The 23,766-nt window shown below is 37.8% G+C and overlaps 2 protein-coding genes across 2 annotated transcripts; both read right to left on the bottom strand.

Annotated features, from left to right (window-relative positions):
* Nucleotides 1-1,779: 1,779 nt before the first annotated feature.
* Nucleotides 1,780-13,429, bottom strand: LOC117215519 (solute carrier family 22 member 16-like). Its single transcript, XM_033461877.1, has 3 exons — nucleotides 13,290-13,429; nucleotides 12,274-12,545; nucleotides 1,780-1,850 (listed from the first exon to the last, which is right to left on the bottom strand). The coding sequence occupies exons 1-3, from the start codon at nucleotides 13,388-13,390 to the stop codon at nucleotides 1,780-1,782; spliced, it is 444 nt and encodes a 147-aa protein (XP_033317768.1). The 5' UTR covers nucleotides 13,391-13,429.
* Nucleotides 13,430-20,289: 6,860 nt separating this feature from the next.
* Nucleotides 20,290-22,806, bottom strand: LOC117215510 (hematopoietic prostaglandin D synthase-like). Its single transcript, XM_033461868.1, has 3 exons — nucleotides 22,665-22,806; nucleotides 21,540-21,707; nucleotides 20,290-20,594 (listed from the first exon to the last, which is right to left on the bottom strand). Exons 1-3 carry the CDS (start codon nucleotides 22,804-22,806, stop codon nucleotides 20,557-20,559), a joined length of 348 nt encoding a protein of 115 aa, XP_033317759.1. The 3' UTR covers nucleotides 20,290-20,556.
* Between the last annotated feature and the right edge of the window lie 960 nt (nucleotides 22,807-23,766).

The following is a 23,766-nucleotide window of genomic DNA, read 5'->3' as shown; positions in this document are numbered from 1 at the left end:
CAATATAAGGAAAAGAATCACAAAAAATCCGCTATCCTTATTCTTCATTGACTTAGAGCAAAAGCCAAATAACAAAGAAGCCTATAATACCAATCGTTTAATGAATTCTGTAGTAAAAGTTGAACCACATTCTTTAAAAAAAGAGATAGCACAATGTAAAAGATGCCAAAGGTACGGCCACGTACAGAAATATTGCAACCGCAATCACCGCTGCGTTAAGTGTGCAAGTATTCACCCCACAGGTCAGTGCTATAAATCTTCAGAAACTCCTGCGAAATGCATCCTCTGTCAAGGAGAGCATCCTGCCAACTATAAAAGTTGCACAGCCTACAAGACATTGTATAAAAATAAGTACCCCAAACCCAGAGTTAAGGACCTAACCAACCAAGTACTTAGTCCACAAAAATTCACTACCCCTCCAACCTTCTATGCACAGGCAGTTCAAGGAAATTAAAACAGACCGAAAACCTATAGTGATCAATCACAAACCAATGTTCCCAGTTCACAAAACATGGATAACTTCAATAGGCATGAAAAATTAATCGCGAAACAAACAGAGCAAATTAATAACTTGCTATCATTGCTTACAATCATTGTGGACAAACTAACACGCTCCGACGTAAAATAAAACCAATACGCATATTTCTTTGGAATACTAACGGTCTAGCTCAGCATAAATACAAACTAGAACTCCTCCTAAAACAACAAAAAATTGACGTAGTGCTTATATCTGAAACTCATTTCACCGATAAAAATTACCTCAAAATAAATGATTATAACCTTTACCATACCCAACATCCCAGTGGAAAGGCCTACCGCAATTATCATTAAAACCAACACAAAACATAATGAGCTTCCATCATTCCAGAAGGACTACCTTCAAGCTGCAAACGTAGTGATAGAAGACTTCGATAAATTCCTCGAAGACCTGGGAAATAGATTCGTAGCTGGAGGAGATTATAACGCTAAACATACGCAATGGGGCAGCAGACTTATCACAGTAAGAGGTAAAAATCTTCTGAAATGCATTAACGCCAACAGACTTAATTACCTCAGTACAAACGAACCCACTTACTGGTCCACTGACACTAACAAACTACCTGACTTATTAGAATTCTTCATAAGTAAAAACATCTCGCCAAGATATATCCAAATCAACTCTTCTGCGGAACTCTTTTCAGATCACTCACCCGTCATAGCAACAATTAACTCACTAATTATCGAAAATCAACTTAATGGCTTTATTCATAACCAACTCACAAACTGGCAGCTCTTTAGGGTATTCAATCATTCAACATCAGCATCAATATCTCTGAAAACAGACGAAGATATAGAAGCAGCCACGAAAAGCCCAAAAGTTGTCATAGTTTTAGAGACAGAATATATAATGGAGTGCAATATAATAGAGAGAATAAGAGCGGAGGTAGATATATAAGAAGAAAGAGATAGACAAGGAATAATATAAGGAAGGAGACAATAAGGTGATAACGTCATAAGACTGATGGGATGTAAAGCGCGTATTAGGTAAACGAAACGTATTAGGTAAAGTTAATCTGCTTGTCCTGATGGATTTTCTAATCTTAGAAGTGTTTTCGGTTTATGACTGTTTCTTAGAAAAGTCCTTAGATTTATTAGGCGCTCTCAAAAATTATGGAGAAAGCGGGTGGTTACCTAACGGAAAAAACGAATATTTGTCTAACGACAAAGCTGATTTTTCCCATGAACAAGGTCAACCACGAGCCACGTTGGTAGGAGGCTTCCTCATCATCTCTTCATTCATTAACGTGGTTCATAACCAATCGACAGGTTATAACCAATCGACCTCCACTTTGGTCCAACGTATTCTAATACTGGAATAAAAAACATAATATTTAGAAGAATCATCTGTGAAAGAAATATTCTGTGAATAAAGAATGGAACAATATATTAGGTTGTCGCAGAAATTTCTTTCGTCTCGTAAGGAGATAATAGACGCATACTATTTTTTGTTTTATATTATTTTATTGAATTATATTCATTGGGACAAAATAGATCATACGTAATTCAATAAAATAATATAAAACGAAAGAAACTTTTGGGGCAACTTAACGCAATATGAAGAAGAAAAATTTGAGTTACAAATATATAAAAAGTAGATATACAATATATAGATTAATTTAACAAACGTGTTTAGTTCTACGATTAAATCGTGTTTAGATCTAATAACAAGGACTTTAATAATTTCCCGATGATTGTTCAAGCCCATTTAAATTTCCGTAAGTGTTTCGATATTTATCGACAAGAATACGTTTCTATTTACGAATTATACAGGGTGGTTGGTAACTGGTGGTACACGCGGAAAGGGGATGATTCTACGTGAAAAAAGAAGTCGAAAATATAGAATAAAAATTTTTCGTTTGAGGCTTTGTTTTCGAGAAAATCGACTTTGAATTTTCGCTCGGTACGCGTGCACTTTATCACGTCTCGTTATAACGGATCTCACTGTAGATCGTTGTCTCAATTGACGTTATTTTTAAAATTTTTTAAATTTTTAAATTTTTAAATTTTTAAATTTTTAAATTTTTAAATTTTTAAATTTTTAAATTTTTATATTTTTAAATTTTTAAATTTTTAAATTTTTAAATTTTTAAATTTTTAAATTTTTATTCTATATCTTCGACTTCTTTTTTCGCATAGAATCACCCCCTTTCCGCTTGTACTACCAATTACCAATCACCCTGTATTTCTTAAAGATACAAAAGGTAGAATCACGCGTAACTAGCAATATCATAAATTAACTGTGAATAAACGGATCGTTAGAGTCAAAGGATCATTTACATAATTCAAACACGAGCGTGTGTTACCTTGTTAAGCTATTTATGGTAGATATTGAAAGATCGATAAGCCTGAGATACATATTTATGTCGAAACGAACATTCTCTACGGAAAGTCGAGTCTAATTCGATGAAAACAGTTGACTTCCTGAACGAACATATCGATATATATCCACAGTGCAATGACAAGTAAATATTACTCTATTTTCGTACAAGAAAACAGATTAAAACGATGAGAAGTTATCTTGAACAATTGAACTGACCTTCGCGATGAATGAATCTCGCAATTTCACGAATACGTAGACGAAATTAATGTCTGGTGCGTATACGTCCAATAAATTAGAAACGCAAGGTTGTAACTCTTTAATCGCATAACAGGACAAGATGCGATAAACACGTGGAAATATATCATAGTGAACAACGTCTATTTGTAGTTGCCGTAAAATAGGGAGTGATTGCTCTTAATGAAGCAACCGTGTTAGCCACTTAATAGTGGCTTGCTTCTAATCCGGAATCACCTTCAATTAGTTGTAACTAGTGGCTTCCAGATAATTACCGCTCAGTGGTTGTTTCTCTTTTTTTTTTTTTTTTTTTGCTTTATTATAATTGCGATGCTCGAACCATGTTTACCATGGAACTCGCTTCCTTATTTAAGATCACTTTGTACCATTGATTTTTACTTTTCATGCTTCATAATGAACCAATTTATAATTCATAATAAACCAAAATGACGAACGTTCGTTTAAATCACGGGTTTCAGATATTTCTATTCTCTAAAATTACCTGAATTAATTTTTAATTATTACCTGAATTAATTAATTAATAGGATAATTCCACAAATCAGATATTTTGAGCAGATATCTCGGAATTTCCTGTTTAATTCGCCGTAAATTTTCCCAATACGCTCTGGACCTCCTACATATATATAACGTGTCTATACATAACTGTTAATTCATCATTTTCTCGTAATCCTAACAAACAATGCTTAAAAACTTTAACTACATTTTGGATTATTATCTCGCACGAATAAATTTTAAGCTATTAATCGCTTTCCTGAAAATCTGGGTTGGTTATCAGCTTCGGTACGAGACCATCGAGTAACTCCGGTACGCATGAACGGAAATAATCTCCCAGTTATATCCAAATGTTTAATAATTTTCTACATAGAAATTTAATGAAAAATAAGAATAGAAGAACCTCGCATTACAAAAATCAACTTCCATGAAATCTAAATATTATTTATGCTGTCTGTAATTTTCAACATCTTCTTTCGCAAATCATCATCACCATCATCATCATCACCATTGCGACAGCCATTCTAAAATATATGTATCATTAATTTAATAGAAAATAAGAGTAGAAGAACCTCACGTTATAAAAATCAATATTCATAAAACCAACAAAATATCGTTTTTTAAATATATGTATTGTTACGACCGATCGCGGAGAGACGCGGTCGCGAGGAAAACGCGTCAGCGAGAGGCGTAAATTCTCGCTACGATTCGGTGAATCGACGCCGCGAAGTAGTCGTTCCCCTGTTTCGGGTAGGATAACAGAGGTGGTTGATTGAATCTGACACAGTAGTAAGTTATATTTCACCGTTTATTCCACAACTTATAACGAGGATAGTTACACTGGTGCGTATGTACGAGATGAGTGAGTGACTGATCTGCGGGTGTGTATACCCGCTCGAAGGATGTTGACCGTTCGAAGGATGTGAAATCAGTGCCGTTGGGAGACGATGCTGTCTCGGTGTAAGGCTAAGGATCGGTCCCTCCAGCGCACGGGACCATCGGATTTGTTGGAGCCGATGTTATTTAGGAGAGTGAGGGAATAGGCTTCGTTTTTAATTGGTTAAACGAAGGTTGGTGGATTAGGAAGGGTCTTAGCTGCCCTTGATAGAAAGTTGTTATTAGGAAGCATCGTACGTGGAAAAACCCAACTTTCCCTTGCCAAGCCGTAGTAAACAATAGTCTTTAGAAACTGATTTAGAAAAGGACATTTGTTGGGTCTGAAGGACCTTAACGAGCAAATTACTCGGGTTTATGACGGGTACTTAGGCTATTGAGGGTACGCCGTACGGAAGAGCGGACATCTGGTGTCCGTCTGGCCCGCGGTGTGTGACCTGGGCCAGGCAGAGAGTCGCGCGGCGTAACATGTATCATTCAGTTTGTATTGCCTTTACAACGCGTAGATAGGGCGAGGAGATCTCTTCTGAAGACGAGATATTATTCTCATAGAAAGGATACAGAAAGGAGAAGAAGACGTAAAGAAGCTTCTCTGAGACCACTCGTTTCATCACTTCGCCTCTCAAGGTTTACTGCCTTTAACATTACATTATTCGCGCAGAAAAAGTATTCGCTTTTCTCCCAGCTGTTTCCGTCACCCTGTAATTTCATATCGTGTTACCGTTCGATCAAAAGCGACAACTCATTTATTGTAAACGAAGATTCCGTGCGGCACAGTTAGCAAAGATAAATTACAGACGATCGTATTAATAATAATAATCTGACCGATATCTCGCAATGCGACCAATCGATAAACGCAAGCACCGTCCAACGCAAGGACGTTGTTAACGTTTCGAAACTGATTAACGTTCGTTCTCTTCTTTCTTTTCTTTCGTTTCTTCCTTCTCGCCTGTTGGCTCGTAAAAGTATCTTAGCATTTATAGACATTTTTTATTTATTTATATTTATTATATATGATGGTATCATAATTAGTACAACAAAGTATTATTACGTTTCTGTTATATATTCATGAATATATTGCAATTTCATTAGGACCGTAATAAAGTCATATAATAATTATATCGAATATGACGTCAGAATTATAAATACGGTTATTATAATGCAGAGTTTCAATTAAGTAAATTTAAAAATCTATATACAAGATACAAAATTATTTAGCGTAATTATATATTTCACAGTAATTACAAAAATATTTAATTATAAAAATAGTCAAACATTTATTATATTAATAAATCCCGATATTTGATAACCATTTATTACATGTTTAAGATAACTATTTATGCTGTATATTTGTACTAAATAAATGTTTGCATTAAATATCTCGTAACTTCTATGTGCATCTTCAGAAATGCTTCAAACTTTACCAATATAATCATTACAATGCTAATGAAATTTCAGAATGTTTTATATAACACATATTCTACATACATATAAATTTTCTGTGGCAAATATGTAAATGCTTTTATAAACTACTAGGTTTATACGCTTTGCAGTCTCATATTTTCCTCCCACTGTTAGCATTATCTGCAGTTTGTATGTGAGTTGTATGAAGTTGATCGAATTCTACGCTTTCAACGAGCTGGTCGAGTGAGGTTCTGCTTGAATAAGTTATAAATCCTGGCAGGAAGAAAGGCACGTGTTATTGATATCGACTGGTTAGCTGGAATGTTGAATAGGAATTTAAAGAACCAACTCAAACTTTATCGATAATAAAATATGGAAAATATGACTGCAAATAATACGTGAAAAATAATGGAAATATTCTATAGGATATTTGAATGTTTATTAGAGAATTTTAATAATAATATGGAACATAAAGAAGAAAGAAATTCGATGATACTAAATAATGATGATACTAAAAATTTCAGTGATTTTTATTAATATAAAATTAACATTAATATAAATAAAAACAAAATCTATTATAAATGATATAGACGAACTTTTTAACTAAATATCGTTAGAAAGAAAAGTGACACAAGTATACATACGAAACAATACAAAAAATCCGCATCTATCTAGAGAAATTTGTTATGAATTTCAAAGTCTGTATAAATACGTATACTAATACATAAAGCTTCTAAAGCTCTAAAGTTTTAATGTTTAAAAAAAAGTACAAAAATATTTCTATTAAAATATATATGATATTTTCCACGGTATTTTCTACGCAGTTTCTACAATTAAGGATTTCCTCGTTCCCATCGATTTTCCTCTAGTTGTGAGACCCTCGGATAATCACGTCCCTTTCATTTTATCTTCGCTACGCTCGATTATAAATACGGAACTGAATATAGAATTATTTGCAAATCAATGAATCCGATGATGTAATTTGTTACGCGCTCGAAACGAATTAGTATCACTTATCTTAGTTTCAATCAATATCTCACTTTCTCAAGTCATTGATTAAAATACGATTTACACTCGTACAGATCGAGCCTTCTTTCTCAATATTTCCGTCGAATATTCGTGATCAATCGTTTAATCGACCTTGATAATTAGAATAGAAATAAGAAAATTCGAACGCCAAATCATTAACGAACCAGCCACTTGCTCACGAATCTCGTCAACTTGGCCTTGTTTTGTCGAACAAATTGTAAATTTTTCCAACCTCGGCTTGAGTCATCGATTCAGGGTTAATGCACGTCACCTGAGTTTCTTTGGTCTCGATTTTCACAATTGGAATGCTGTCTGCAGGACAAACTTGCTATTCGATCAAGAAAACTCGTTTCAATGACTCGTCTGATGAACTTTCAATCAGCGTTCTTACGTTTCAACAGAGTCTCTTCAAAAGTTTCAATCAGGGTCTTAACGCTGTACTTTCAGGGTATAAAATATCTTTCAAGACAGAGACTAGTCTAGATTTTCTCTTCAGTATATTGATATTAGAACAATAACTGGAAAATATATTTCTACAGTATTATAATTGAAATTTTTTCATGTAGAGTTATAATAAAATTTTGTATTATAAATTGCCTGTATTATGGATATCAGACAATGAATTCAGCATGAATTATATCGATCTTATATTAAACAATTTATTAGAATTTTCAATGGAATATTTAAAATGTTACTTGATTGTTTTATATTATTATGTGATATTTTTACGAATTTTAAATAAGTTTGCTAGAAGAAGATGTTCATTTTAATTAAAACCATATACATGTATGTATGTATATATGTAGTATCGTGGACGAAAGGCCTGGGAAATATCGGACGAACTATGAACAGTGTCGCGAGAGCCGAGGCGCCGTCGGGCCCATCAATGTGTCATCGGTCTTTTCAAGTGCATAGTTTCGTGGAAAAGACCTACGTGACCCTGGCCACGAGCGTCTGCAGAACACGTGTGCGGTGGGCCTAGGAAAAGGGCAACAGAATGCGACAACGGCCAGAGAGGGTTAGTCGAGAAACAGTGTGCGAGTCGAGAAACAGAGTGCGAGCGGAGGAGCCGAGTGCGAGTCGAGCGGAGACGGAGGTTGCGAGTGGCGTTGCCGAGAGAGTGTGGATTGCGCTGTGTTCTGTACGTTTGGTATGAATAGTTCAAGTTAAGCCACAATCGTCTTTTCTGTCTGATTAACATCTCTATTGTCCACTCTTTGTAAACATATTACATCACGATATTACATATTTTTGGGGGCTCAGCCGGGATTGGACAAGACAGAAAACGAAACGGTTTAACAGAGCTATTCGAGCTAGTTGTGAATTTACCGGTACGCGGTGCGGTAAAAGACGATATCGTTGACTGTTTAAGTTTGTGCAGTGTGAAAAATGGCAAACGTCGAGGACGAACGATTGTCGGGTGAAGAGGGTTCGACGCTGGAGGAGCTGAGGAATAAGCTCGCGCGAATGAACCTCCCTATATCGGGTGCGAGGTCAGTGCTGATTGCAAGGCTGAATCGGGCGTGTAGGGCTGGACAATCGTATCGCAAGGGATCGACGGGCGGTGAAGAGCTAACCGGTCAACGAGATTTAGAAAGTGTACAGAGAGCTGAGCGTGATTGCAACGAAGATGAGGATGTTGAGAAAATGAATACGAAGGAGTTGAAGGTGCGCCTCGCTAGTTTGGGTTTAAAAACGACGGGAAGAAAAGTAGAATTACGCGCACGGCTACGAGCGGCCATGGATGGTAACGACATATCGTCGGAAGAGGAAAGCGACGACGAAAGTGAGGATGAAGATGACAAGAAAAACGCAAGAGAATACAAGAGAGATACGCGAAGGGTGCATCAGGACCGTGACGAATGTTGTCGAAGGGCATGTGTTGGTTCGACACTGAGTTTTAGAGACGTCGAAGATGCATTAGAGTCGTTTAGTGGCAACAGAGGTGAAAATGTCGAACGATGGTTCGAGTCGTTCGAGGAAGTCGCTGATACGTGCATGTGGTCGGATGGGCAGAAGGCAGTCTACGCGAGGAAGCTGTTGAAGGGATCAGCGAAAATATTTGCGAGCTTCGAGTGTCATGCCAGGACTTGGCATGAGTTGAAGAGGGGGCTAGTGAAAGAATTTTCGAGGAAAGTCAACAGTAGGCAAGTTCATCAAAAACTTGAAGAAACAAAAAAGGAGAGTGATGAAGCATGTTTGGCTTACATGTACCGTATGCTCGAAATAGCTAGCCATGTGGACATGGAGGAGGAAGCAAAGGTGGAATACATAGTGGATGGAATAATAGACGACGAGAACAATAAGGCTGTATTGTACGGCGCTACGTCAATCAAAGGGTTGAGGAAGAGGTTAGTGATGTACGAAGAGCAGAAGAGTCGCAGAGCAAGGTCGATTGTGAAGTCGGCTATAACCCAGATGAACGGGAAGCCCAGTCAATCTGTAGATGCAATGAAGAAAAGAAGATGCTTCATTTGCGGTAGTGAGGATCATCTAAGTGTTAAGTGTCCGGAGAGGGGAGAAGGTGTTAGGTGTTTCAAGTGCAGCGGATTTGGACATATTGCAGCGAGGTGTACGGCACAAGTGAAAGAGACTTGCGTAGTGTCAAGATCCGAAAAGGGGAAGTATGTGAAGGAAGTGGCGATAGATGATTGTAGGTTTGTGGCACTAGTGGATACGGGTAGTGATCTCACGTTCATTCGATCAGACGAGTATGCGAGGTTAGGGTCACCACCGCTAGGTAAATGCAAGCTCAAGTTCGACGGTTTTGGTTCCGCTGGCAATGAGACCTGGGGTGAATTCACTAAGGTAATGACGGTTGATGGGTGTAAACTGCCAATCACTTTGCACGTTGTATCAAATAAAATATTGACGAAGCACGGCCTGTTGTTAGGCACTGATTTTCTGGATGAGGTAGAGTTACGGGTTAAACGAGGCGAAGTGACTTTCTTGCGGCTTGACGAACAGACTAACAAAGACGTGTCGGATGTGTTTAGAGTTAACGTGGTAGAACAGACCGACGAAACAGACCTAACACACGTACAGGAACCGCATTATCGTGAAGCGATTCGAGATATCGTTAGGGGGTATAGGCCGGAGAAGAAGCGAGACGTCGGAATAACCGCAAAAGTAGTTTTGGAAAGCGACAAGCCGGTAGCGCGAAGACCGCGAAGACCGCGAAGACTGGCGCCGTCAGAAAGAAAGGAAGAAGATGATTTGATGGAAGCGTGGACAAACGAGGGTGTCATCAAATCGTCAGACTCGGAGTATGCGAGTCCGATAGGTGTAGTTAGAAAGAAAGATTTGTGTGTGCGTGTGGCTAGATGGGCCTTGTTACTAGGCGAGTTTAAGTATCAGGCGTGTCATCGGCCGGGGAAAAGTATGCAGCATGTAGATGCTCCGAGTAGGAACCCCCTGCCGAGCACTATGTATGTAACGGAGAGTGAAGACGGGCTGATTGCACGGTTGAGAAGGGCACAGAACAAGGACTTTGAAGTCCGTAGGATTTTGGACGCCGCAACGTGCAGTCAGGCCGATGGGCAGGTAGTAAGAAACAATATTTTGTATAAGGAGTGTGAGGACGATGTGCTAATAGTAGTATCGAAGGCGATGCGGGCTCAGGTAGTCAGGCAAGCGCACGAGCGTGGGCATTTCGAGGTTACCAAAACAGAAGCTATGGTCAAGAAGGACTTCTGGTTCAAGGGGTTACGCGAAAAGGTCGAACACGTGGTATCCAACTGCCTTGACTGTAGCCTAACCCAACGAAACATAGGTAAGCTAGAAGGGAACCTGCGAAGTTACAAGAAAAGAAGAAAGCGTGCGAAGCAGTACCTAAGAAAGGACCCGTGCACACCTCGATTTTATGAAACCTTGGGTCCTAAACGCCGAAAGTGACGCATCTGATGACAGCGAGATAGAAGGCAACATCTGAGGGCAGATGTTATTGCAGGATGGCCGAATGTAGTATCGTGGACGAAAGGCCTGGGAAATATCGGACGAACTATGAACAGTGTCGCGAGAGCCGAGGCGCCGTCGGGCCCATCAATGTGTCATCGGTCTTTTCAAGTGCATAGTTTCGTGGAAAAGACCTACGTGATCCTGGCCACGAGCGTCTGCAGAACACGTGTGCGGTGGGCCTAGGAAAAGGGCAACAGAATGCGACAACGACCAGAGAGGGTTAGTCGAGAAACAATGTGCGAGTCGACAAACAGAGTGCGAGCGGAGGAGCCGAGTGCGAGTCGAGCGGAGATGGAGGTTGCGAGTGGCGTTGCCGAGAGAGTGTGGATTGCGCTGTGTTCTGTACGTTTGGTATGAATAGTTCAAGTTAAGCCACAATCGTCTTTTCTGTCTGATTAACATCTCTATTGTCCACTCTTTGTAAACATATTACATCACGATATTACATATATATACATAGATTTATAGTTGTGGAAGCGTTCGTTGTAGAACCATTCATTCGTTACCTTCGCTTTCCGTTGGGAAGTGAAAATTTATGAAAACCCTGGTATGCTATAGTTGTCCAGAAATGAAAAGCAATTTTGAACAACTAATCCTTTGTAATCAGAATATTGTCTCGTTAAAAGAGAAAACAAAATTATAATTGATCGCGAGTATAGAGGGAAAATATTAGTATAGAAAATGATTGCGAACTAACTACCTTTAAATATTATAAATATTCAATGGTATATATAAATCCAACTATCTTAAAGTTTCATATTTTTATCTTGCATGAAATTCTTATAAAACAGGAAAATTAATTTTTCTCTGTCTCTCTCCCTCTCTTTGATATAAACGCCGCAGTTAAAAAATAAATATGTATGACCTCATATATATTCATATGTATTTAAGCATCTTTCTTCGTAACTTTGAATGGTTTTCAATTTCATTTAAATTGTTGCATGGCAACGTGAGTTCTGTTGCAAAATTCATATACTTGTAGAAACGTCAGTCGTAAATCAAGCATAACAACAGTTTTACAGTATGTTGTAGAGATTACTTTGTTATTTAAACTTAGAGATCTTCCTGCTTACAGTAATTACAAAAAGTAACTGTACACCATCGTATTTAGAACAGCATTTATATATATACCAATTAATAAGACTAAGTCTTAAGATAAGACTGATTAAAATATTAGCTTTCGTATCATTTGTAATACTTTCATACATGCTTATAAATAATTAATGCTATCAAAATGAAACGTAAAAACTGATTTAAAAAAAAAGGAAGAGAGACGCTTCATTGGGAAATAAGGATACATACGTACAAGTACTTTTTGTAGCCACTGTGTGGCTTTCAAACTCAATTCCAGGGCAAAAAAGAAATTATTGAAAAACGGTTACCTAATATGTACATCATAGTGAAGCAATTATCAAAGGCGAATCCAACGAAAAAACGGCACAAAGTGAACTGCCAGAAGCTACCCGTGAACGCAGTAGCCACCCCAGCGAGAAATCCCATTAAATTAGCTCCGAGCAAAGCTGGTATTCTTCCATATTGATCAGCAACCCATCCAAAAATTAATCCTCCGAAGATAGCGCCGATGAAGAAGATACTTTGAGCTATGGTTGGCAGTGCATCATACTGACAAACCCATCCCAGCTGCAACAGAAAACTACAGTCGAATGATTTACTTCTGATCACTATCAGCATCACGGGAATCTTATAGCAATTTCAACGCCTCGATTAAACGAATTTTCGATCAAAGTTTCGAAATTCCTAATGAAGCGCGCCTCTGTCCTTTTTCCTTTCCCTTTGAGGAAAAAAGAAGGAGAAGCTTAAGACCCTGCGCGTTCTCGCGTCCTTCTTCTGGATGCTTCCTACCCCTCGATGAATAATTCTCCTCCTGACGAGCGACGCAAAGTTCATGGAAATCCACTGGAGCAAAAAGTCTTGCAATTTATGTCGAACAAATCTGTGTGTTCGCGCTGTTACTCGTTATAACGTTTTATTAAAGTTTCTTTTCAATCCGGTATTTTCATTTTCAGTTTCATTTTCAGATTGTATTTTATTTGGCAATGTAACGCTTGAATTTAGAATGTACTCTATAATTTCACTACATGCACTAATTATTACTGCAATATGTACTAGTAATTCTGTTACGTACTATAATTTTCCTCTGTGGAAATCGACATTGTTAATTTTCCCACTTCTGAACTATCGATCTTTCCACAAACGTTTATTCGACCCTTCCCATCGTTCTTCTTTCTTTCCAAAAATTGTACACTACGCTTATTTTTTATCGAAATAGATCATGCAAATAATCGAATACGACATACACAGTATAAAGGGATTGATTGATAGGAACAGATAAAATATTCAAAAAGCAGGAAATTACAAGTCGAACTTTTTCTGTCACCTCGGATGCCACAGACGCATAAGGGACGGTGGTATAATTAAATTCCCATCCTTGTTGGCAATCTTTCGTTGGCCACGATCGGTCCGGTACGTGGCTTCCATTTAGCAAAATTTCTCGAGTAACCTTCGCGGTTGACTGGTATCGCCAGCGACAGCCTAAAACGAAGGAGAAGATAACGTAGATTGGTTCACGGTCTTCGATGCCGATGGACGTTCCGACAAGCGAGTAATTAACTTTCTATTTGAAACTCGACAAAAAATATTGGGAATCTCGAGTATTTATTGAGCTAATAATATTGATTGTTAGTCGAGTCTGATAAAACGTATTTGATTGGAATTTCATTTAAAGCGAAGAAAGTTATTTTCAATTGTAGCTGGATGTACGTTAATTGCTGTTTTCCTGTCTTTACAAATTACTCATTCCTTTGTTTCATCAGCCTTTTCGATTATTATTGTCTCGTATTATTATTGTCGAGTATTGTCTCGTGGTTATTATCTCAACGCTTTTATCGTGTCAATTTATTGCGTTGTGTTCATACGGGTTTGTAGAATATATAATAAACAATGCAATGAGAAATGAAAATGAGAAAATTTTGAAGAATTATTAAATTAGGTAAATTGAAGGGAAAGAAGTTCTGTGAAGGAACTGGATTGGATCTAAACAGATAATAAAGAAAGATGATCCAAGATTTGCGACCTCCGACGTATGTCGAAAACACTTACTCATTAATAACGAATGTCATTAAGATAATTCAGTGACGGTAATTGCGTCTGTTATTCTGATGAATGTTACATAACGAGATAGGAAGTCGATGTCATGATGACTGGCGCTGTCTGAATCAAATCAACCCTATTCACAACCAGATAATACCGTCAAACGATGTTTACATTATTATAATATGAAATCCAATTTGAAGGCTTCGTGAATTTCTATTATCCTTCAATGAAATTATGAAATAATGGCGCAATTTAATGATAAAGATTATTATTATTTCATTAGGCTTGCTGTATAATTTGCTAGATTGTCTTCAACCAGATAAATATATCAATAATTTTGGCAATGGCTATCATCACATACTTTATCGAAAGAGAGAACATTGGTTCTCTTTGATTTTCGATCGTTGAATCGTCGAAAGAAAACTTCGCGGCTCAGAGAAAGTTCTCCTACAAACACGTACATAGCATAAAAATCGGTAACACGCGGAAGTTCTACAGGAAAAAAATCAAAAAGACTTGCTGAGCAAGGCAAGAACTTTCCAATAGAAGGTGAGCATAATAATAAATAACACTTGCACGGATGCTTGCGGAGGAGTCGTTGACTATATTAAACTAATACTAATTATGAAACAATGTAACAGTAACGGTACTAGTCGTAATTAACATACTATCGTTAACATTATCGTGATATCGAAATTTCTTCCCACAAGTTCACCGATTAATTGCATCGATTTGCGAAATTCTTAGTGTTCGAAGATTATCATAGTCGAGGAAAGGTATTTACAAGACATTAACATCCGCATCTAATCACATCTCGTAGCATCGCGACTTATCACGCGTATCGCCTAACCTTTACATGAATATTGAACGAACGAACACTTCGAACGCATTATGCAAGTGTACGTTACGTTTTTCATTCGCCGGTAAAAGCTTTCAAAAACGAGTTAATGAGCGAATGATACGTGGCATGCGCGAAAGAAACGAATGCTTGCCCATAGAATAGCTGAAAATGATTCGAAAAGTATACTAGCAAAATAACAATAGATTCAGATAACTGACCAGTTGACCAGGATTAGTCACAGCCTTTTAACAATTCTATCGATTTTTTGCTACTATTATACTTATTTACTCCAAAGCTAAGATCCTACCTAGGCTAAACTAAACGTTAACTATGACTCACAGTTGGAAAATGTACTTATCTTATACGTAATCATTTATCAATTACTGAGTTCGTTAAGTTCTATTTTTGTTTACTGAAAGGAAAAAATCTTCCATTAATTAATCATCGCTATATCGTTGTTTGCTATTGTCTTTCGTCTGATCGACAATCATTTACCCATTCCATCGTTGTAGAACTCTTCATTTCTGGTTCCTATAATCTGGTATTTAATATCATCGAATTTATTTTGAAGCACGTGCACGTGCCAAAAAATTAGGTCACGGAAGTTTTATGCATTTCTGTGAAATCTGAAAGGGCAAAATTGCAAAGTACACGTGTGACACATGGAAATATATAAAACATCGGAAAGTAGCACGCTTTGTAACGTTTAATCGAGGTAAAACAATTTTTTATCCAGCTTCTAGTTTTTTCTTTCGCTTCCTTTATATTCTGAAAAATATGCGTAAAAATCCGCAGGCTACGTATTATGACGTAAACGGAATGGAACGAATCAATAATAGAATAAATTAAATAATATTAATATTAAAATATTAAATAATATTAATATTAAAATATTAAATAATATTAATATTAAAATATTAAATAATATTAATATTAAAATATTAAATAATATTAATATTAATATAAAAATTATAATAATAATAATCGATAATAAAAGAAATTAAGGACAATGGAACACATATTCGATTTATACTAAATATCCGCGGCTGTCCTGATATTTATTGCCAGTCGCGTACATACGTTCAAGTTATAATTTCTAATACCATTAGAAAGTTAGGAGAATTTTAATCGAGAACGAGCTCTATACCCTTTGAACGTAATTTGTTCGTCACTTAATCGCTGCACGCGGTAAACACTAACGAGCAGCTCTTAAACAAAAGTATATGTACGTTATGGTCAACAACGGGGTGACTAGTTATTAGCGCGTTCTCCTGTTTCATTGAAATTTTAATTGCATCAACGTAGTACGTTCTATGGTCGACGTCTTAACATAATTGTACGGATCGAATGTCTTTACGTAAAACTGTCCCGTGCATGTTGACGATTCGCGGTCAATCAACGATATCAGGCCGAATGTTACGTGCTCAACGCTATTTTTTCGCGTTCACGCTCTCATTGTTTGCGCGAAGGTTCAACGCGTTCGCGCGGCGTACGCGATAATACGCGCTCCGGGAATTTTATCCAAGGGGCATTGTGCGAGCGCAACACGTTGCGACACCACATCCTTTGCCTCTCTCGAAACGTCTTAATAACGAATTATGGTGCAATCGAACCATGCGCGTATAGCGAAAATCAATCGTTTCTAGCCGTTCACTTTGAACACCGCGAAGGTTAATTTGGCAACTACATATATATCCATGTATTGTGTTTCTAACGATTGCCAAATGCTATTTTCATGCATATAGTGATGCTATCCTTTTGTTACGAAGGATTAGCATCAGAGAAATTTTCGGCTTATTACGCATATTGAAAATGTAACGTAAGATTCATCTTTTTTTTCAGCAAATATGCAGAGATACGCACAGGTGCGTTTGAGTATTAGAGCACCTACTGGTTACATTTATTGGAACGCTCTAGCGGATTTTACGCTGTAAAACATACGACGTGAATGAAAGTTCGGATTTATAATAAAATAAGCAGAAGATACAATCGGAAAAAGGATCTCAGCAAGACGATAGTATTAGGACAGCGTTAGGAAACGGTAGGCCAAGAAAAGCCGGTCGAAAGATGATTCGTAGAACTAAAGGAAAGTGTTGAGATATTGATCCGTTTCATAGCGCCGATGCGAGCGAAAAGCGAACTAAAAATTGCGCGTTTAAGCACTAAAATGTCTATATACTATCACGAAACTACGAAATATTACTAATCTTCTATTTACAACGAAGCTCGTAAGTCTCGTGACCAATTTACACGAAAAAAGATCGAGTTAGGGACACGATAACGCGTTAATGAAACTTCTAATCTCTAAATCTCTAGAGAGAAATCCTTAAAAGCTGTAGATCCTTAATAAACAATTTACCGATTACGACGATAAGTCCCCTGATGCTCGTAACCAATTTTACACAGAAAACGGATCACCAAAGTTGCAAGACTTTCGAGTTGGAGGGAATGACGCGTTAACGAGAGCGTCGCGACGTATAATGTTTACAAGGTTTGCGTGGAAATTAACACGATCAGGAATAAGCTGGATCGTTGTCACCGTTTACGATCGTGTTTCCGAGATGAAAGAAACAACTACTATTATGCAATCGATCGTTTCGAACTAGTAAACGGCGTAGCGAAATAAAACTCGGTGTAAGTCTTAACATACGTTCACTAGCAGGAACGTGTTTTATTGAAACTTTTACGACTCGCTACCGGCTGCCCCAGCCGTTGCATTATTTGAATAACATCGAAGGTTGTTGACCTAGCAACCGAACGAAGGTGCGATCCAATTGGATGTGGATGTAATTACACCTTGAAATACCTTTCGCGATTTGCAAGCACTCGCTAGCAACAGAATGTGCGATCGTCGTCGCGCGTCGCCGTTTCGACAGAATTAACGTCGTTGGAATCTCACAACGATTGAGAAACCGCATATTTACTTCGCGTGAAAACCACGATGAACGAGTTATGTCTCGTTCGGGCTAATTTCTTTGAAGTAGTCAATGTGTCGATTTTTAATTTATGCTTCAAATATGTAATATCGGAAGATAAGGATAGAAATTTTTTTCCGATTACTTACAATTTATTAATATTAAATTGAATATACAAATATAAATTGGACAGGGAACGATATTTATTTAACGGAAACTAAATGCAATACTCGTATCTATATCAAATAACTTTACAGTTATTTGATCACTCTCGTCACAACGAATCTAACACACACACTCTCTCTCTCTCTAACAACTCTATCAATTCTCACGACTCTACTCTTCGACGACTCGAAACCTCTAACGACTCTACTCTTCGACGACTCAATTAGCTCTGTTCTTCGCCAATACACTCCTGCTCGGTCGTGCTCGCTCTTGCTCTCGTCCTCTCACACACACACACACGCACACTTTTCGGCTCACATACTCTGGCCTCTCGATTGCCACTCCTTGAAATGTGGAACCGTACTTCTGTTTTGACGCTGCTTATCTTTTCTCGCGTCACTGTTACTAGGCGCTCTTGGATGTAAACAAACCACGAAAGACGACGTACACGGTGTTTTCTAATTTCAGCCGATCTCCAATCAAAGCTATTCTACGATATTACAAATATTAAGAATCGAAGATCCAGTGTGGAGAATTTGAAGGGTTGACTCTGAGATTTGAGAGTAATTTCAGAGAATAGAAGCTTAATTCCTGCGATTACTTCCTTCACATACTTCCCCTTTTCGGATCTTGACACTACGCAAGTCTCTTTCGGTCGTGCCGTACACCTCGCTGCAATATGTCCAAATCCGCTGCACTCGGAACACCTAACACCTTCTCCCCTCTCCGGACACTTAACACTTAGATGACCTCACTACCGCAAATGAAGCATCTTCTTTTCTTCATTGCATCTACAGATTGACTGGGCTTCCCGTTCTTCTGGGTTTTAGCCGGCTTCACAATCGACTTTGCTCTGCGACTCTTCTGCTCTTCGTACATCACTAACCTCTTCCTCAACTCTTTGATTGACGTAGCACCGTACAATATAGCCTTATTGTTCTCGTCGTCTATTATTCCATCCACAATGTATTCCACCTTTGCTTCCTCCTCTATGTCCACATGGCTGGCTATTTCGAGCATGCGGTACATGTAAGCCAAACATGCTTCATCACTCTCCTTTTTTGTTTCTTCAAGTTTCTGATGTACTTGCCTACTGCTGACTTTCCTCGAAAATTCTTTCACTAGCCCCCTCTTCAACTCATGCCAAGTCCTGGCATGACACTCGAAGCTCGCAAATATTTTCGCTGATCCCTTCAGCAGCTTCCTGGCGTAAACTGCCTTCTGCCCATCCGACCACATGCACGTATCAGCGACTTCCTCGAACGACTCGAACCATCGTTCGACATTTTCACCTTTGTCGCCACTAAACGACTCTAATGCATCTTCGACGTCTCTAAAACTCAGTGTCGAACCAACACATGCCCTTCGACAATATTCATCACGGTCCTGATACACCCTTCGCGTATCTCTCTTGTATCCTCTTGCGTTTTTCTTGTCATCTTCATCCTCACTTTCGTCGTCGCTTTCTTCTTCCGACGATATGTCGTTACCATCCATGGCCGCTTGTAGCCGTGCGCGGAATTCTACTTTTCTTCCCGTCGTTTTTAAACCCAAACTAGCGAGGCGCACCTTCAACTCCTTCGTATTCATTTTCTCAACATCCTCATCTTCGTTGCAATCACGCTCAGCTCTCTGTACACTTTCTAAATCTCGTTGACCGGTTAGCTCTTCACCGCCCGTCGATCCCTTGCGATACGATTGTCCAGCCCTACACGCCCGATTCAGCCTTGCAATCAGCACTGACCTCGCACCCGATATAGGGAGGTTCATTCGCGCGAGCTTATTCCTCAGCTCCTCCAGCGTCGAACCCTCTTCACCCGACAATCGTTCGTCCTCGACGTTTGCCATTTTTCACACTGCACAAACTTAAACAGTCAACGATATCGTCTTTTACCGCACCGCGTACGGGTAAATTCACAACTAGCTCGAATAGCTCTGTTAAACCGTTTCGTTTTCTGTCTTGTCCAATCCCGGACGAGCCCCCAAAAATATATAATATCGTGATATAATGTATTTACAAGGAGTGGACAATAGAGATGTTAATCAGACAGAAAAAGACGATTGTTGTTCAACCTGAACTATTCACGCCAAACGTACAGAAAACAGCGCAACTAAATAACTAGATAGCGACTCGACTTTTACCAAAACGCGATGAACACTCTCTCGGCAACGCCACTCGCAAAACTCTGTCCTCGCTCAACTCGCACTCCGCTTTTTTAATCACACTCTGTTTTTCGAATGACTCATCGTTCCTTTGTCTTTTTCTTAGCCCCACCACGCACGTGCTCCGCAGCCGCTCGTAGTCAAAGTCACGTAGGCCTTTTTTTGCGTAACCTATTCGACCGAAAGACCGACGATACATCGTTGGGCCTGTCGGTGCTTCGACTTTCTCGCGACATTGTTTATAGTTCGCCCGATATCTCTTAGGCCTTTGTTCCATGATACTACATATATATATACTGGTGTACTGGTCATCTTTTTTCCACACGTTTTTATCTTTTTAGCTGTTTGTGTATGGGCGCCTTATCAGCCAATCAGAAATAGCCGGTATTCTATGAATCCTTTTCTTCAATGCTCGAAGAGCTGGATATTTATCCAAAGCTGATGCCCCAAACATATACTCGAAATTTTCAAGGGCCGCTGCAAACACGAAGTCCGCCCATGTCGTCTGAAAAAAGGTTTGTATACATTTATTTTGTACCTCCTCTATTAAACAATTTTTTTAATTTACCTTGAAAAATGTGAAAAATCGAACTCTTAAATAAAGATCACTAGCTTTTTAGGAAGAATTTGGATTTTTATTTTATTGTCAGAATTTAATGGATAATTTTAGAAACTTCAACCTTTGGAGGTATTTGTTAATTAAAAATGACAAAACTGGTATTATGTAAAAAAGAGTAATGTGTATCCTGAATCAATGTCGAATGGAAATTAGACAGTTCTATAAAAATAATCCTTCTCACGATTCCACAAATTCATAGCTTAATTAAATACAATTCTTCGGCGATATAATTACGAATACATTTACAGGAATTGTGTAATATGATAAATATCTCGTTAAAGAAATTGAAATCGTAAATTCCGCGGATAACCAGCGTTTATCATATAGAGACAGGGATTTGCAAAGAATAAAAGTTGTAGAACGTTGAAAGGCGTTGAGAGAAACGTGATGTTATCCCGTTATTCGTTAACGCAACGCAGTTAAAAAAAATCCCGTAGGAAGATTACGATAATAGATAACCTGAGTCGAGTGTTTGTCGGGGGATCTAAAAGATTCTTTCGAGTTGAGCGTCTGAGATTGCAGAGAAGAAAATTTGGAAGCCATCGAATTCGTGATGTCGATAGAAATCTTCAGTTGGAATCGTTGTATCATAACGTAGTCTGCTTATTGTCGATAAGACTTTACTAAACTAAAAGTGACTACTAAAAGTTTCTATCCTCTAAATTCTATCTACGATTCTATAATCTAAAAACTGACTTTTGCAAACAAACTGTAACATTCGCTTAACGGAAAGACATACGTATCTTGTTTGTACTCGTCTTTTCACAATGAATTCTTGAACGTCTGTCTCTGTGGTGAGACAAATGCAAAGTCATCTCATCAGTTACTCACCTTGCTTCAAATCTCCAAGAGTATCGACGAGCACGTCGCATATCATCGCATCCCATTCGTTCTTTCCCATTAGATCGTACTTCCTCGCCAAGTATCGCGCCACAGCGTTACTCTGCGCTACCGGTTTCCCGTCTATCTCCAGCGCAGGCAGCTTTTTATAAGGCATTGCTAAGAACAAACATGGCTCATATGAACACTGTGTAGAGGGAAACGATCGATAGGAAATCACAACACAGCTTCCGAGGCCGTTGCGTTCTTGTGAATAGATGAATCGAAATCATTTCGGTTTTAATCAACATGGCCTAGTAAAGAAATACAGAAATGTCTTCTTTCTCCTTTTTTTCTTTTCTTACGATTACGATGGACAGGGTATCGCGTGTTTTTGACTGTTGGGAAGAACCTAAAGTTTTTAAAATCAAGGATAAAAGATAATACCAGACACGGAAAAAATATTAGAAAATGTACACGGTTCTTGTAATGAAAATTGAAATGCAAGGAATATAAATCGAATGTCTATTGCGAACGTAATTTTGTGTTTTACACCGACAGGATTGATTTACAGACTTACGTTGATTTTTTGTTTCTCTATTTGCAAGCGACATATAAGATTATATCGAAGACTATGCTGCGTAAAACTTTTATTATACCATTTACGATAGAAATGTCGCAACAGAAGATCGAATTTTATGTCTGCTTTGTTCTTTCGACTTTTTAGCTATGTTCTTGTTCATTTCCGAACTGATTTCAATTTTTTATCCTTTTTTTCCGACAAGTCCTAAAAAGTTTTTAAATTAACGAGAAACGTAGAAGTATTTTTGTATTCCTATTTTAAGTCACCTATTTACGGTTTTCTCAAAATATTCGAAATGCTTCGATTCATTGAAAACAATAAAGATTGCAACACAAAAATTCGAGAATCGTAAGTGAATTAAGTTGGTATTCGATAAACACGATATTACGGAAGCAAAACTTAATGAAAAGTTCGACTTTATTCCGTATGAAATTTTACTTTAAGTAAGTTTAGCCTGCACGTGAAACGAAAGTTTTATATACAGAAAAGTTTGAGTAAATGGTAGATACCTGAGAGTTGAACGATGAAAGTAAAAATCGATTCTTCACGCTTACAATCCTTGTATTCAGGCCAGAGTTCTTCGGGGATCCTCTCGTCGGTATACTCGATGCCAGTATATGCAAATATGTACCGTATATGTTCGGCACGACCACGGGCATTGAAGTAGATTAGTTTGTAGGTATGTTCGTCGCTCATTTTCCTTGCTCTGTCAACTTATCGAGAAAAATGTTACAATTAACTCGTGTAATTAACAGACTGTGTGCGTGTTTGTGCGTAGAGAGAACAATTTATTTATAGATGGAATAATTCGTATAATACGCAAAATAAATCATTTAGAAGGCTGGAATATGTGTTTTTGAAACAATTAATTATGTCGAAAAATATTTCAAACGAGATATAATTATGAAAAAAATAATAATTAAATGTATGTAAATGTATGTAATAATAGTTAAATGTATGTAAATGTAATAATTAAATGTAATTAGTTGTGAAAAAAATAATAATAAAAAGTAAATAAATGTAAAAAAGGAATTAAATGTAATTAGTTTCTTTATACGCACGCGATATTATTGGCGATATATGACGGTCAACTTTATTTTTTTAAATAGATATATTTGTACGTATATTTTTAGATATAAATACATATATTATATAGATATAATAGTATATATAATATATATAATAATATATATGTCGAGTCTGAATCTCCGAGTCCGAGCTCGAGGCGCCCTCCCGGGGAGGGCTCGCGGGAGGTAGCGGTTCTGCGTTGAAGTTCTCCATCGTCCGGTCGCGCGTGGGGTACCTTTATTGTCGATAGTTACACTAGTGACGAGGGCCTCAGGCTTGATAACGAATCCGCGGCCAACGGGAGGACTATCGTATAAAAAGCAACAGGATACACGAAATAATATAATTCTGACTAGGACAACATAAACGCAAGAAGTGTTGATATTGAAAAAAATATTTAATTTTGTATATAAATATTTTCATATTTAAAAAAGTTTCCGGAAGCAGGAAGATTTACAAACAAATAATATCATAAACCGAATGTTTCATGATCCTTTTCTAATTAGAGTGTGTGACAGCATGTGAGAACGTTTCTTAAAAATATGACTTATTGCAATTACTTAATCGCAATTATAAACGATTAAGACC

The sequence above is a fragment of the Bombus bifarius genome, unplaced genomic scaffold (assembly GCF_011952205.1).
Source record: "Bombus bifarius isolate JDL3187 unplaced genomic scaffold, Bbif_JDL3187 scf7180000009695, whole genome shotgun sequence".
NCBI lineage: Eukaryota > Metazoa > Arthropoda > Insecta > Hymenoptera > Apidae > Bombus > Bombus bifarius.
This window is presented reverse-complemented; position numbering and strand designations above follow the sequence as displayed.